Source organism: Myripristis murdjan, chromosome 17 (assembly GCF_902150065.1).
Source record: "Myripristis murdjan chromosome 17, fMyrMur1.1, whole genome shotgun sequence".
In the NCBI taxonomy this organism is placed as follows: Eukaryota; Metazoa; Chordata; class Actinopteri; order Holocentriformes; family Holocentridae; genus Myripristis; species Myripristis murdjan.
This window is the reverse complement of record NC_043996.1, coordinates 2,954,485-2,970,584: the sequence shown is the minus strand read 5'-3', so window position 1 is coordinate 2,970,584 and position 16,100 is coordinate 2,954,485. Positions and strand designations below refer to the sequence as shown.

General features: G+C 40.1%; 1 protein-coding gene across 8 annotated transcripts in view; it reads left to right on the top strand.

The window, feature by feature from the left end:
• cdh12a (cadherin 12a) overlaps nt 1-16,100 on the top strand; it is a 107,820-nt gene that overhangs the window by 76,587 nt on the left and 15,133 nt on the right. For all 8 annotated transcript variants that reach the window (XM_030075195.1, XM_030075192.1, XM_030075194.1 and 5 more), the window contains 3 exons: nt 1,923-2,044; nt 3,867-3,981; nt 14,134-14,385. In XM_030075195.1, the coding sequence (XP_029931055.1) occupies nt 1,923-2,044; nt 3,867-3,981; nt 14,134-14,385 (489 nt within the window). The remainder of the gene's footprint in view (nt 1-1,922; nt 2,045-3,866; nt 3,982-14,133; nt 14,386-16,100) is intronic.

Below are 16,100 nucleotides of genomic sequence, written 5' to 3'. Positions count from 1 at the left end.
ACAGTGAAATTAAACTATTCCTCATTTTGCTGAAGACCCCCTGCCGGACCCTAAAGGACCCCTGGGGGTCTGCGGACCTCACTTTGAAAACCTCTGCACTATAAAACTTAGTAGTTGTTGTTAGTAGTAATTCTAGTTGTAATGCTTGGGTAATCACCATATCTAATATTTAATCAGATTACAGTGTGTAATCGGTGGTGGTGGCCAAAGTCAGTAAGAATATGAGGCACCTTCATGGTGATAAAAGCAGTAATACAGAGGGTAGCCTCTGGCCAAATCGGATGGGCAGCATTTCCCAGAAGTTGCCCAATAATACTTATATACAATAATACTTAGGCAGTATCAAAGCATAAGCTCTCTTTTAATGTCCTATTAGAGTGCCCTGTGCATAAAAAAGCAAGCAGTGTCAGAGAATGAAACTGTTCCTTGTTAAACGCTGACTGTGTTCTGGCCGTCCATCTCATAGAAAGCTTAGAAAAGAGCTGTAACACTTCTCCAACTGCTATGTGCCACTGTCTCCCCCACTGTGCTGCATGTTTTGTTGGACTGCAGCTGTAGTTACTGTGGTGGAAACTAAATTTAGTAAATTTGAGCAAGCAGCTTAACTCATCCAGACTGTCTCTGCACCATATGATTTGCTCCTCTAAGCTTCTTGTGGAGGCAAAGGGTGGCGAGTCACAAATCTCCCAACTCTCCTTAATAGCTGGAGCGACAATGTATTGTGTCTAACCCTGTCACAATGATGCATTGGAATTGAAAAAAAAAATATATAGCTTTTGCAAATATGAGGATCATGTTGAAATGTCAAGATTATTCCCCAAAAAAAAAGAAAAGAAAAGAAAAGAAAATGAAAAAAATTGGAAAAGCGTATCTGCCAATTTCTAGAGAAGAGATCAGGAAACGTGCACAGCAGGAGAGACTATATAAAGCCTTTTTGAGCGTCTGGCGCCATCTAGTGGCAGACTCTGATAACAACAACTGTCATTCATTGGAAAAGGAGTTGCAACATAATTTTAGCTGGGAAAAATGAATGTGGCACATAATAAGGGGCTTTACCATGTTTCTAACATTTTAACAATTTTAACATTCAATAGTTTTTTTTGTTTCAGAAGCTTTTTATGTCATTGAAAAAAATAAGAAAATTCCCAGAGAATCTTCTATGAAATTTCTACAAATGAAGGTGTATTTAGACAACAAAGCTCTTCTGACATTCTTTTGGGTGACTGGGTGCAGCTTCTCCAGGCTAAAGAAAATGTTGGATCTGTGCATCACGGCATGCTGTTATCCTCGATGAATCAGCTGGGTTTTCTCATTGTGTGAGAGAGCTTTACTAATTTGCCCAAGCACCAAGTGTGACTGTCACATTATGCACCATGGCTCATTTCAGACTTGAAGTCAATATTTTCAATGAGCATACTCATATGGTGCAGTTAGGGTTAGGGTTAGGGTTACCAAAAACAACAACAACAACAACAACAACAAACTTTATTTATAGGATACCTTTCATACAGAGGATGTAGCTCATAGTGGTTGATAAAAGTATGAAGATGTAATATGCTTAATATTAAGTTATGCAAGAGGACAGATGAAAGGAATTTTCAAAAAGTGGCAAATAGGAAACATAAATAGTTAAAAGTTAAAAGTAAAATATAGTTTAATAGTTTAAAAGTTAGCTATAGAAATGAATGCCAAGATATGTGAGAGTCGAAACAGAACCTAGTTAGTGTAATTATACATGTAAAAGATGTAAAAGTTCAACAAATACATCAGCTTTTAATGTGCTGCTGCTCCCACATATCATGTGGGTTTAACCATCGTCTCTACTGAAATCCATTTGTTGTCAGTTTTGATGCTAGGCTGTAATTGTCACTAGGCCATGTCACTGACTGTATAACAGCATTAGATTGTGTGGAACTTTGCAGACAACCCTCTGCTGTCCACCAAGGTGTCGGTGATAGTCAAAGTGTTGGACGTCAATGAGTTCCCCCCTGAGCTGGCTGTTCCATCAGACACCTTCGTCTGCGAAAACGCCAAAGCAGGACAGGTAAGCACAGCTGTCTGACTGTGTATGTACATGTCTTTTGAAAGCAAAACTGATTTGGTGGAGTGTATCCAAATCTATCCTCATTAGTTCCTCCATGATACAGACATATTTGTGTCTCTCCATTCACTTCCATAGCGCAACAAAACAGCAAACACGAAGTATCCCTTTTAGCACATAAACAAACATGAACAAGACACATAATGCCACTATAAAAAACAACAAGTCCTGGTACCCATTTTTTTTTTAGGATATTAAACGCCTCTTTTCTTATTAGTTCCCTTTTTGGACTAGAAACTAGACCCGGAACACAGCATCTGTAGGAAATTTCTGCATAGTATCCCTGCACCAAGAAGAAACAGCCTGTTAGCACTTTGACCAAAAATGGGTATCAGGACCTGCTGTTTTTTAGTTTGTCAAAATCCATTTTGTTCACATTTGTTTATGAGCTAAAAGTGTTATTTTGTGTTGCTGCACTATGGAAGTGAATGGAGTGGCACAAATCCAGTATTGTGGATTAGCAGCCCAGGGGACAACAGAGCAACTGATGAGGAGATTTCACGACCATGTGGATGCCCAGGTAATCATGCCCAGGTGCCCACCACAGCCCACCATGCTATCAAAGCTCAATTTTGCTTTAAAGCAGCACTATACGATTTTTGTCTGCCCACTCTCGTTCCCAGGGTGTCAAATTACTGGAACCTGTTCATGCACTTCTTCATCTTATACTTATGCCAAGGGTGCCCATTAGAAACCAGAGGCACCATTTGGCATCAGTAGAAGACATGGTGATGTCATACAAGAAGAAGAAGGTCTGTGAAAGGAGGTGGTCGGGGTGGATGGCACAGGGCATTCACACACGAGACCTGAGCTCCATTCCCGTTTCCAGTGAGACCTGTCATGAGTGACTGAGACCATGTCCAGTTTCCATCTTTATGCCTTAACCTAACCTTTTCCCAACCTTAACCAAGTGGTTATGTTGTCTAAACCTAACCTTTCTCTAACCTTAACCAAGTGGTTTTGTAATCTAACAGACACAGACATGATGAAAGTGAGAAAGCCCGATGCTTCTCATCCTGATGCTGAAGGCTGCGTCCGGTATAGGCATCACAAGTGAAAGGGGGATGACAAACCTGTGGTATTTGATGACCTAGGAATGAGAATGTACTGGTTTTTGTACAAGGATGAAATTTATAGGACTTCAGTCCTCAGAAATAATGCACCAGGAGCAGGCCCATCTTATTGCCATATATTACCATCATTTCATACCATATATGTTCAATAAACAGTAGGAATGTCTTACTTTGAAGTACAGGGTGACACAAAAAAAATGGAACGTTTTAACAATCCAATAAAACCAAGAGTGATGGAAGAAAAATATTTTATTCATAGTAATTGAAACCTGAAGACATGCCATTTAAGAAACAATGATGGAATTTTCATTTTTTAAAAATTGTGCTGCCACTTGCTCATGTCTGCCAATACGCACTTCAAAAGTTCCCGTTTTTTTGGGTCACCCTGTATCTTGATACCTTGTATTATTTGTTTTTGTTGTTAATTTTGTGTTAAAAAAAAAAAAATCTGTTTTCTGATTACACTTCGGCACTTTCTGTGTCTAGAGGTTTTGTGCATTCAGAATTGAACCTTGGCAAATACAATGAATCAAAAGTTATGATGGTGCATCCTTTTGTGATTTGGTCCCACTTTGTGATTTACACAGGTGGATATTTACAGAAAGAGATGGATTCTTACACAGTGCAGCTGTAAAGCTTTATGTATGTAGGGAATGCTGGAATGCTTCTCCTTTTGTTTTCTGCCTGACCAGGTGATCCAGACAGTTAGTGCCACAGACAAAGACCTTCCTCCTGTTGGCCAGAGGTTCTTCTTCAAATCCCCCAAGGAGCTCCGCAACAGAAACTTCACTATACGAGATTTTGGAAGTAAGGACAAGTGAAGAGAGAGAGAGAGAGAGAGAGAGAGAGAGAGAGAGAGAGAGAGAGAGAGAGAGAGAGAGAGAGAGAAAGAGTGTGTGTGTGTGTGTGTGTGAGAGAGAGAGAGAGAGAGAGAGAGAAAGAGAGAGAGAGATGATATTTGTTTTGATGTTTTGATATTTTGACAGCATTGTTTATGAACTGTTGTAACAAAAAGCATGTTGAAAGTGGGAAAAAAGAAAGAAAAAAATGAAAGAGAACCTCTGGGTGCAGTTAGATAAAGGTGAGGCATCGCTTGTGAAAACAGGGGAAAAAATTCTTTCATGCTGTCAGGCTGAAAATTTTATATGTTGAATATGAACACAAATACAAAAAAACTTTATAGATGCAAGACACCTCAAGCATCCAGAAAGTCACTCACTCTCAAAAGTTCATGTTATGTTACTTATTTTTGAATTTCAATTTAAATTCATTTCGTTTAATTTAATTTTTAATTGATGGGCTGATTTTTTTTTCTTATTTTTTGTTGGCATTTTTCACAGTGGAAATCTATTAAATGTTGAGCTCGTTTTGTAGGTCACAAAGCAGAAAGCAGGTCAAATTTTGGAGTGAGCCTGTCTCAAAGATAAGATTGAAAAAAACAGGTAGCAAATATGTCACTCTACAAAAAGTTTGCACAAACTTTATTACATTATACATATATGTAAAAAATATATATGAGTTAAATATTAGAAACATATTTAGAGTTGTTTTGTGTATTTAATGACACTAGTTATGGGAGAAACATTATAAGTGGTGCTTCACCAGCCCACTGTTGGGCCAAGGAATCCTGATGTGTTTCCATGGCAGCAGCAGAAGAAAAATATTGCTCTGAATTCTTAATATGAATCGAATCAATTAATATTATTGCATGTTTACACCACAGGTTAAGCGTAGATAAATGCAGATCCATAATGCTATTCAAGTTCTCTGCAACTTCACTGTGCCTCCACATCATTTGATTATTTTTGCATATGATTCACACTTCTATTGTAGGGGAAGGATTAGTCAGCTTCCCAAGACCAACACTGGCTGCACAAGATGAGTCACAGTATTGTAGAAATGCCATATGTCAACTGAGAAACACTTAGAGAGCTCTGGTTAGACTAAATTAGAAGTGTTTGTATAGCGGTTGTTGCTATTCTATCACCCCTCTACTTTCTCTCATATTTTCTGAAAACTTGAGCTCCACAAATACCAAAACCGGCCTTCATTTACAATTGAAAATTGGTGCAATGGAAAAGCTTCAGTTACAATTAACCCATTGAAATCTGATCAAAATCACTTGATTTCTTTCAAAAAAAAAAAAAAAGGGGAAGAAGCAGCAGAAGAACAAAGTTACTGGAACATTAGAAAAAAAATAGCAGCAATAGAATGTTTACAAGAAAATTACTAGAAACATACCACACACAAACACACACACACACACACACACAGACACAGGAGCAGAGCCTTTGCAATGAGCCAGCATGAACAATAGCCAGGCCACTGGCTCTGTTATTATTAAAATTATGTTATTATTCAAACATCTGATCAGTGATGCTGTACTTATGTCAAAGTTGAGCCAGGCAGTTGAATGAGTTTAAAGAGTGAGTGAGCTGAGTGAGGAAGTCACTGAGTTCGCTCAGTAACTGAGTTGGTTAAGTCAGTTAGTTAAAAGTGGTGAGTGAGTGAGTGAATGAGTGAGTGAGCGAGTGAGTGAATGAGTTACTCGAGTAAGTTCGTTGAGTGAGAGTGAATGAGTGAGTCAGGTGACTGAGTTAACTGAATGAGTTGTGAGTTAGTTAAATCAATTAGCTGAAAGAGGTGAGTGAGTGAGTTGAGTGAGTTAGGTGACTGAGTTAGGCGACTGAGTTAGCACACACACACACACACACACACACACACACACATCTATACTGAAAACATACATAAATAAATGCTGGTGGTGTACCAGTTGCCCTACTGGATTCAGCATGACTGAGTCAGCTGCATTGATTCAGGTGCGCAGGTCCGGGTTGGCGTATTTGTGTGTGTGTGTGTGTGTGTGTGTGTGTGTGTGTGTGTGTGTGTGTGTGTGTGTGTGTGTGTATTTATTGCGGGTGTGCGTGGGTGGGGCGGCCTTTGCAACCACCAGTTTCAAAAATGCTGCACAGTCGTGATGACCTCTCCATGAAACGCCTCTAAAAAGTTTGAGAATTCAACTACACTCCATGTTTAGCCTGTACAACTCTGCCAGTTCCTTCGAGGTGTTCACCATTACAGATGCAGCCAAACTCACAGTTTTGTTTGGTCCAAGGTTTCCAAACATGCCAAATATAACAATAATAATAATAAATAACTTTATTTGCATAGTGCTTTTCAAAACAAAATTAGAAAGTTCCTCACATAACAAGATAAAACACATACTCAGAATAAAACAAGAGAAAAAATAAAACAAAACATAAAACATAATCCCAAAGTATATACTGAAAACAAATGAAATAAAATTGATAAAAAAAAAAGGATGACAACAGGCAAAAAACAAATTTGCTACAAAAAAAAGCCTTCCTCTAAAAGTCTGTCTTAGCCTCAAACTGTTGCCTCAGAGTTGTCACTGAACCCTGCTCCACTTCCACTTCCTCCCTGTTTTTCCCATTGTGCTTTCAACTCTTATGTTACAGGTTGCCTTCCTCGCTCCAGTCGTTTTCAAAGCATTTCAACAAGTGCAACTGTGTGCAAGTCGCTCTCTAGCCTGGCTGCTGCCGTGTTTGGGAAAGCTGCAGTTTTCCTTAAGAGACGGACCGAAGCAAGGGCAACCTTTGCGTTTGAGTTTGCGTGGCAACCAAAATAGGAAAATCTGTGATTAAGTTACCAATGTGTACTAAATTTCCTGTTGAACGCAATAGGATAAATGACTAATTAAAATCTACAATGGGCCGGAAAATTTCCAAGGGTCAGTAATGTTGCACCAGTGCCCTGCTCTCACACTAACCGGTTGCCATGGGAACCACTGTGATGTTGCATTGCTTGAGTTTGAGCGCTCAGCATTCTCATCTGCGCACTATCATCGGACAGCAGTGAAAAAAATAAGGGGACAAGGCCACCTAAGCAGTCATTCTTCAACAATTTTGGACAAGAAAGTTCCTTATTGAGCAGCGGAATGCCTGGAACAGCACTCAGTCAGAGAAACAGCGTCCAACATGGTGTGTCTGAACTGTATTCATGTGGAGACTTTCCGCAGAGCTGGTCTCTTTTCTCTGGCTGTAGGTAGTGTCACTGTTAGATTTGAATTTATGTTTTGCTTGTTCTGGTTAGATTGTTTGGTTCTGCGAGTCTATGTAATTCTATGGGGACCTTACATTAGCTATGTTTACATGGACACAAATAATCGGAATAAAGGCCAAATCAGGTTCAAAATGCTTCATGTAAACACGTCAATCGGAAGATTGTGATCCGATACGATCCATTCGGAAAGAAATTTCATTCCGAAAGAGAGAGGTGGTTTATGCCGATCATTATTCTGAACGGCGTCCATGTACACATCCATTCGGATCCTGTCTTCCTGGTTGGGGTAAAATTGTGTTACGTCAGTGTGATGCGTTTCCGCCTTTGCGGCAGCCGGTCGTTTTTCGGCAAGCAGCAAACGGTCCAAAAGGTCCATATTAAAAAAAAAAAAAAAAAAACCTACATAAACAGACACTGTGCCAGAGGGGAGGAAAATAAAATGTGAGAGGCACAAAGAGTGAACGAGCTGAGGACGTGCAGACAACACGGCGTTTGTTTACAACACAGGCGGAAGTACAGCTTCTTCTTCTACTACTGTTTCCAGAAAATTAGACGACTCCGCGCATGCCCAAATGATTTATTCTGATCAAACGCTTGGTGCATGTATACGCACGTCATGATCGGATCATTTTATTTAGTGTACATGTAAACAGTGGATTTGGAATTTCCGATCAACCAAGGTTTAGACCGGATTGGAGAAATTTTGCGCATGTAAACGTAGCCAGTGTTAGGTATGGTGCAACATTTCAGTGCGAGGCATACACTGTAGTTGTGTTTGGTCATAAATCCACCATACCTTAGGTTTTAGTGAGACACCACTACTGGATTGAAGGGGACCTTTTGCTTTGCTACTATGACTTGGATTTTGGCTTACTATAAACAGCCTTCTTTCCACTATTGCACTATAGCTAGGGCTGTCTTCGAGCCAGACATTGTTGATGACCCACGGCCGCAAGCCACAGGAGCAAAATCCATTTGTGTTTCTACTAGGGATGAGCGAGTACACCACTATCTGTATCTGTATCTGTATCTGTATCTGTATCTGTTTAACCATCTACATTATTCGTAATCGTATTCGGAGCGGGCGGTGCCTAAACCGGAAGTTGGTGTGGTTCGACCGGAAATGTGTGGGGCTTAACCGGTATGTTGATCAGAAGTTGCTACATTTATTATTTATTAGAAAAAAAAAATAAATAATAATATATATATATATATATATATATATATATATATATATATATATATATATATATAAAATATATATATATATATTAAATATATATATATATATATATATATATATATATATATACAGTACAGGCCAAAAGTTTGGACACACCTTCTTATTAAATGCGTTTTCTTTATTTTCATGACTATTTACATTGTAGATTCTCACTGAAGGCATCAAAACTATGAATGAACACATGTGGAGTTATGTACTTAACAAAAAAAGGTGAAATAACTGAAAACATGTTTTATATTGTAGTTTCTTCAAAATAGCCACCCTTTGCTCTGATTACTGCTTTGCACACTCTTGGCATTCTCTCGATGAGCTTCAAGAGGTAGTCACCTGAAATGGTTTTCCAACAGTCTTGAAGGAGTTCCCAGAGGTGTTTAGCACTTGTTGGCCCCTTTGCCTTCACTCTGCGGTCCAGCTCACCCCAAACAATCTCGATTGGGTTCAGGTCCGGTGACTGTGGAGGCCAGGTCATCTGCCGCAGCACTCCATCACTCTCCTTCTTGGTCAAATAGCCCTTACACAGCCTGGAGGTGTGTTTGGGCTCATTGTCCTGTTGAAAAATAAATGATCGTCCAACTAAATGCAAACCGGATGGGATGGCATGTCGCTGCAGGATGCTGTGGTAGCCATGCTGGTTCAGTGTGCCTTCAATTTTGAATAAATCCCCAACAGTGTCACCAGCAAAACACCCCCACACCATCACACCTCCTCCTCCATGCTTCACAGTGGGAACCAGGCATGTGGAATCCATCCGTTCACCTTTTCTGCGTCTCACAAAGACACGTTGGGTGGAACCAAAGATCTCAAATTTGGACTCATCAGACCAAAGCACAGATTTCCACTGGTCTAATGTCCATTCCTTGTGTTTCTTGGCCCAAACAAATCTCTTCTGCTTGTTGCCTCTCCTTAGCAGTGGTTTCCTAGCAGCTATTTGACCATGAAGGCCTGATTCGCGCAGTCTCCTCTCAACAGTTGTTCTAGAGATGGGTCTGCTGCTAGAACTCTGTGTGGTATTTATCTGGTCTCTGATCTGAGCTGCTGTTAACTTGCCATTTCTGAGGCTGGTGACTCAGATGAACTTGTCCTCAGAAGTAGAGGTGACTCTTGGTCTTCCTTTCCTGGGTCGGTCCTCATGTGTGCCAGTTTCGTTGTAGCGCTTGATGGTTTTTGCGACTCCACTTGGGGACACATTTAAAGTTTTTGCAATTTTCCGGACTGACTGACCTTCATTTCTTAAACTAATGATGGCCACTCGTTTTTCTTTAGTTAGCTGATTGGTTCTTGCCATAATATGAATTTTAACAGTTGTCCAATAGGGCTGTCGGCTGTGTAATTAACCTGACTTCTGCACAACACAACTGATGGTCCCAACCCCATTGATAAAGCAAGAAATTCCACTAATTAACCCTGATAAGGTACACCTGTGAAGTGAAAACCATTTCAGGTGACTACCTCTTGAAGCTCATCGAGAGAATGCCAAGAGTGTGCAAAGCAGTAATCAGAGCAAAGGGTGGCTATTTTGAAGAAACTAGAATATAAAACATGTTTTCAGTTATTTCACCTTTTTTTTTGTTAAGTACATAACTCCACATGTGTTCATTCATAGTTTTGATTCCTTCAGTGAGAATCTACACTGTACTGTATATATATATATATATATATACATATATATTTATATATATATATATGTATATATATATATATATATATATATATATATATATATATATATATATATATATATACATACACACACACATATATATATAGATAGATAGATAGATAGATAGATAGATAGATAGATATAGATATATAGATAGATAGATATAGATATACTCTCTCTCTCTCTATATATATATATATATATACACACATACACAACTGAAACAAGCTGCTGCACTGACATCTCTACATATCAGCAACACCATTTCCCCGCCCAAAGCCAGGTAATCCCTGCCCATGAGACTTGCCTCTGTCTCAGGGCATGGTTAGCCCTGTCTGGCCCATTGCTGTTGTGTCATTATTCTGCCATACCCTAGATTTGGTGAAGCGCTGCCACTTGACTGAAGTGGACTTTTTGCCTTGGGTTAGTTAGCACCTGGAAACTGGATTGGACATAGGCTCACTGAGGTGCAATCAAACTCATTGCATTCCCGTTGTCACTGGAAGTGACAATGGGAACGCAGTTGACCTTGGCACGCACAAGCTCGCCTTCCATTATTGTGCAAAATGCAAGGGTGGTCAAAAGTAATGAGGATTTTCCATCTCAAAGGGGTGCAGCTTACTGGACTCACATGAGACCTTCCAGAAATAAACCAAATGCTGTCAGAGTCCTTTAGGAATTAACAAATATTTAAGAACCTCAAATTAGCCAAATTTTTACCCAAAAGCTGACTGTCCTGAAGTGATCCTTTCAGTGTGTCAGGTTTGGGAAGGACATTGCTACCTTGTGCACAAGTCTTATCATCTTGACCGCAGATATTTAATTTACAGAAGAAAAAGATTTAAAAAACAATACGAAAAAGTCCAAATGGACTGAGTTTGAAGATCACCATCCTGAGACGCAAAATAAAGCAGACAAAACAAGACAGAGAGTTTAGGAGAAAGCCAACATCAAAAAAATGAATAAATAAATAAATATTCATCATCATTTTCATATAAGACACAATGCTGTGCTCTTTGTTCATTTTATTTGTACTTTTGTTTTTTTTCTTTATTCATTTATAAAATGAAATGTTTTATCAGAACCAGGTTAAGCATCTTTTTTGCCTTAATTTAGTTGTCCTCTGTCTTCATCATTTAGTTGCAGAGGTTTTCTTACTTGTTTGTCTCCACTATGATAGGGAATAAAAGCAAACAAAAATAGGCAATTTTTTTTTGCCAATTATTAGTTCCTTTCCCCCAAATCCATTTACCTTAGACAGTTGCCAGGAAGCATTCTGCTTTAACAAAGCCCCCGCTGACATTTTCTGTGTTTTTTCCCTGCTGCTTCTCACCATCTAACAAGCATTGTTGTATTTTTGTACCCATACAGTCAGCATCAGGGCTGATAGTGTGAGACATAGAGGCCTGCAGCCACCAAGGAGAACTGGAGCATGTGTGTGAGTGTGTGAGTGCGTGTTTGTGTGTGTGTATGTGTGTGTGTGTGTGTGTGTGTGTGTGTGTGTGTGTGTGTGTGTGTATAACAGGAACAAGGTGCCTTAATGGTCTCTACCTTGTCAAGCTAGATCTCGGTCCAACCAAGGGAGAGTGGATCTGTTCTGACACACACACACACACACACACACACACACACACACTTACTTCATGCTGAAAGGCTGTCTAACAGTCACTGGTTTGAATCTTTTTAAACATTTTGCTCTAGCTATATCAACTACACATCAATTTTTTATCCTCTACTGGATGAAAATGTAGTGTGTGTGTGTGTGTGTGTGTGGGGGGGGGGGGGGGGGGGGGGGGGGGGGGGTTGGTGGGTTGGTGGGTGGGAGGAGGGGTCATAGTTTCTGCATGATTTGCTGGAGAGGTTGGTCATGGGTCAAGGAAGAAATGATCAACTTTCCACAACCCTTGGCCAGAAAGGATGTGGCATATCACAGGCATAACAGGCTCATAATGTCTGAACAGAAACACATGTCATCATGAAACTTTGAGCAGATTTATAGGCCACCGAAAAGCTGATCAACTCTTCAGGCGGTTCAGTCAAAAGAGCCCATGGAGGTTAGCTTGGTGTGACCACAAAAAGTCAGATAACGTCAGGTTTGGGTACACAGCAAGATTTCGTTGCAGGGTTTGTCCCAGGCTAAGAAATCCGCTTTCAGGCTGTTCAGACCTGGCATTAACACCAAATACAGGTGTGAACACATTCAAAATGGTTTGAAGACACATTGAGATCCCATCACTTGAGCCGTTTTTCTGGATACAAAACACCGGGTCTGAACTGGGACATGGATCAGGCCATGCATAGGCCACACACACTGGAGTTGTTTGCAGTATTTCCAAAAGGGGCCTTGTGGGGTGTCCTCTGACTCGATGTTTAGCTGCCAACAAGTTGGTTGACACATGGTCACGCCCACTTCAGGTTATGCTTTATTACAGAGTCTGGGACACTTTAAGAGACTGGGGAACAGGCTAACCACGTTCAGATGGTAGGAGAGTTGGAAGGAGGACACAGGAGAGAGAAGTCCAGTGTAGCCGCAAACGGGCATTTATTGATTTCTTTTCATCTTTGCTTTCTTTATCGTTCTTGTAGAGGCTTAATTTGTATGCGTGCTGTAACAACAAAAGAGGAAACAAAAAATAGCCATCAGAACTCATATGCATAATTAACATAACATAGCACTTTGTATCAGCACATTTAACATAACAGTCATAATCTGAATTTTTTGGCCCTAATGGCCTTCCATTCTAACATTTCACATTCACACATCGCATAATTAATTTACTGTTCGAACAGCACAATATAACATTGTAAAGTTACATAACTACCATGGCAACATTAACATAAATTACGAAATTAAACCAATATACTTGGAGAATATATATTTACATATTTACATATCTACATTACTTCCGGGTACTGGCATCGCTCATATTATTGCTGCTTGCCGCCCAAAGGCAGATGTCGGGGATACAGCCAAGATCAAAGGCAAGGCATGAGAAAATCCACACTCACATTTGAAGACGCACACAGGATAAGTTTGCAGGCCAGGAGATAGGAGACATGTTGTGATCTCGGCAAACAGTCAGGAGGCAAACCCTGGCACTCACAGCCAGGTGAATTATACTGTCGGGATAATCAGCTGATCGGCATCAGCCGATTGCTATCAGCTGATCGCCATCAGCCGATCGCTATCAGCCGATCGCCATCAGGTGTGTGCGTTAAGTTGTGTGAGTGTGTCCTGGGTAGGGAAATTGGAAGCAGCATGATGATCTAAGCCAGTTCGTATGGAAGTGAGTGAGACCTTTGTGCATTGCCTCTCTGTTCATTTGCTGATGACGCCTTTCTTGTAATTACACATTTTTTGTCCGCGGAGCAAAATGGTCATCTGAAGTGCAGCAGCAACAGTGTTTTGTTACCAACATGGTAAACGTTACAGTTTTTTTTTTTTTTTTTTTTTTTCCATGAGATCCGTTCAAGACTAGCTTAGCACATACACTGCCCCAGTTTTTTACCCAGTGGTGTTATCTGTGCAGTGCACTCTGTTCCTTTTGACCCAAAGGGCATAACACAGCCCCAACACAGCCCCTTTTTCTCTGATCATGTAGCACCAATTTCAAAAATATTTCTGTCTCTCTACTGCATAGACAGTCCACGTTTATGAAAAAATCTTTCCAGCAATAATTATACCTGCAAATTCTCAACCAATTTTGCCATGTTCAGGGATTGTGTGTGTGTGTGTGTGTGTGTGTGTATGTGTGTGTAAAAGTGCAGCCTTTATTGCTAAGCTACCAGTGTCTACACTCCTCAGTCCCCATTGTAAATGTTTCTAGATTCTTGGCATAATCATAGTGGGAAGGTCGGATCTGATATGTCTTTATCTGTTGATAGGTATACATTCAAAGTACTAGTTATGCAGGATATTATTTTGTAATTTCATACTCGTAATTTCATACTTGTATGCAACTGTGGTTTCCAGACAACACAGCCGGCATCGTGACGCGACGCCTGGGCTTCCAGCGGCGTGTGCAGGACACTTACGTGCTTCCTGTTGTGGTTGAGGACAGCGGTTATCCAGCCCAGAGCAGCACAGCAACACTCACGATTCGAGTTTGTTCCTGCGAGCCGGGAGGCTTCCTGCTCTCCTGCTCGGCCGAGGCCGTCTTCTTGCCTGTGGGTCTCAGCACTGGAGCTATGATGGCTATTCTGCTGTGTGTCGTCATACTTATGGGTAAGCACACCTATCCCATAGATTCCTCTTTGGCTGTGTAAAGCTTTGCTGACAAGTATACTGTAACAGTCTTATACCACAGCAGGTTTAAACTGACCCAATAACTAAATCAGCGATTATCATGCAAAAACCCACCTGTTTTGTCTGTCTAAATTACCAAGTGAGGATGCACCAAAACCTTTCTACATAAATTTGCATTTATCAGGGAAAACAGATTTTCCTGAGTGGCATTTAGATGACTACCAGCCACATTATGTGATGATACCAAGGGCATTTCACAACTAATAGTCAGAATAGTTGCTTGGTCGTGATTAACAGGTCATTTGATAGTTTGTTACTATTTATCACTTGGTTGACTTTCAAACAGTTCAAATACAAGTGGACTGCTGTATGTAAACCAGAGTGTTAACTGCTTGCTTATCATTGGTCAAAGAGCGTGAACTTATACTTAACGATACAACTTGTCTCAACATTTGTGGCAGGCATCTTCCTTTTGTCTGTGCAGCCAAAGAAGGATACTGCAGTGTCATGATTTCAGAACAGCATTACAAAAGAGACAAATGAGGCACAGCATGCTATAAATTACTCTCAGCCAGTCCACAGTTCACAGTGCTGGCACAGTATGTCATGGTTTGACTATACCTAAAGCACAGACTGAGCTGGGCTCCAAGGCCTTCATATTTTCTACTCTCTCTGCTTAGAATCATTTGCAAAATTATCTTAAATGCCAAAGCTTCGTATCTCTCACTGAATTATTAATATTATTATTTTTTGTCTTGTTTGAAACTACTTCATATGCTGCTGCCCCTCTTGGCCCGGTCTCTCTTGAAAAAGATATTCTAATCTCAATGGGACTGACCTGGTTAAATAAAGGCTAAATAAATACATAAATAAATATATAAATACAAGGATTAAAAAAAAAAAAAATCTCAGTTAACATGAGCCGCTCAAGAGCTCACTAAGAACCAATCAGAGATCTAGCTTTTCAAGCAGACTACCTTGTTTGGGTCTTTTGTAAATCAGTTATGAAATCATGACACCGCAGCCTTTTACATCAGCACCAGGTTGTGATGGCAGTGTGCCTTCTTTGGAATGGTGTCCTCACTGAAGTAAGTCATATCAGTCTCTCCAGTTCTGTTTCTTTAATCTTCCTTTGATGTCGAGACAAAAGGAGGACGACTGCCATAAAAGTAAAAGCCAGTTCTGTTCTCACTGTATTATAGCCGAAACAAGTGTGAATGTAATAAGCTATCAAACAACATGCAAATATTCTGCTAAGTGTAAAAGTGCCCCGGGGTGTTCTCCCCTGACTACTGTGCCTACCAACCACAGGGATAACCATGGTGGATGTGAAAGTCACCTATAGATTCACACTACTCACCAAAATTAAATTCTATAGTCATTAGAGCTACTGGTGGAAAAAAAAGACAATGACAAAGTAATCGTCAGACCTTTATTTCAACGCAAAAGAGCAACTGACTCCTCCTTTACACTGGTGTTTAGTTCTAGATAAAACACATGTAGGCCTCATAAAAACCAAGGAGACTAAGATGAGACACAGAACAGCAAATGAATATAACAAATGCCCACATCTATGAGGACACATAAAATCACTAGATGAAACATGAAAACAGAAAATGAGATATTCATCATAATGAACTTCAGGAAAAAAAAAAAAAAAAAAAAAACGAAACATTTTTATCAAGGTCAACAAG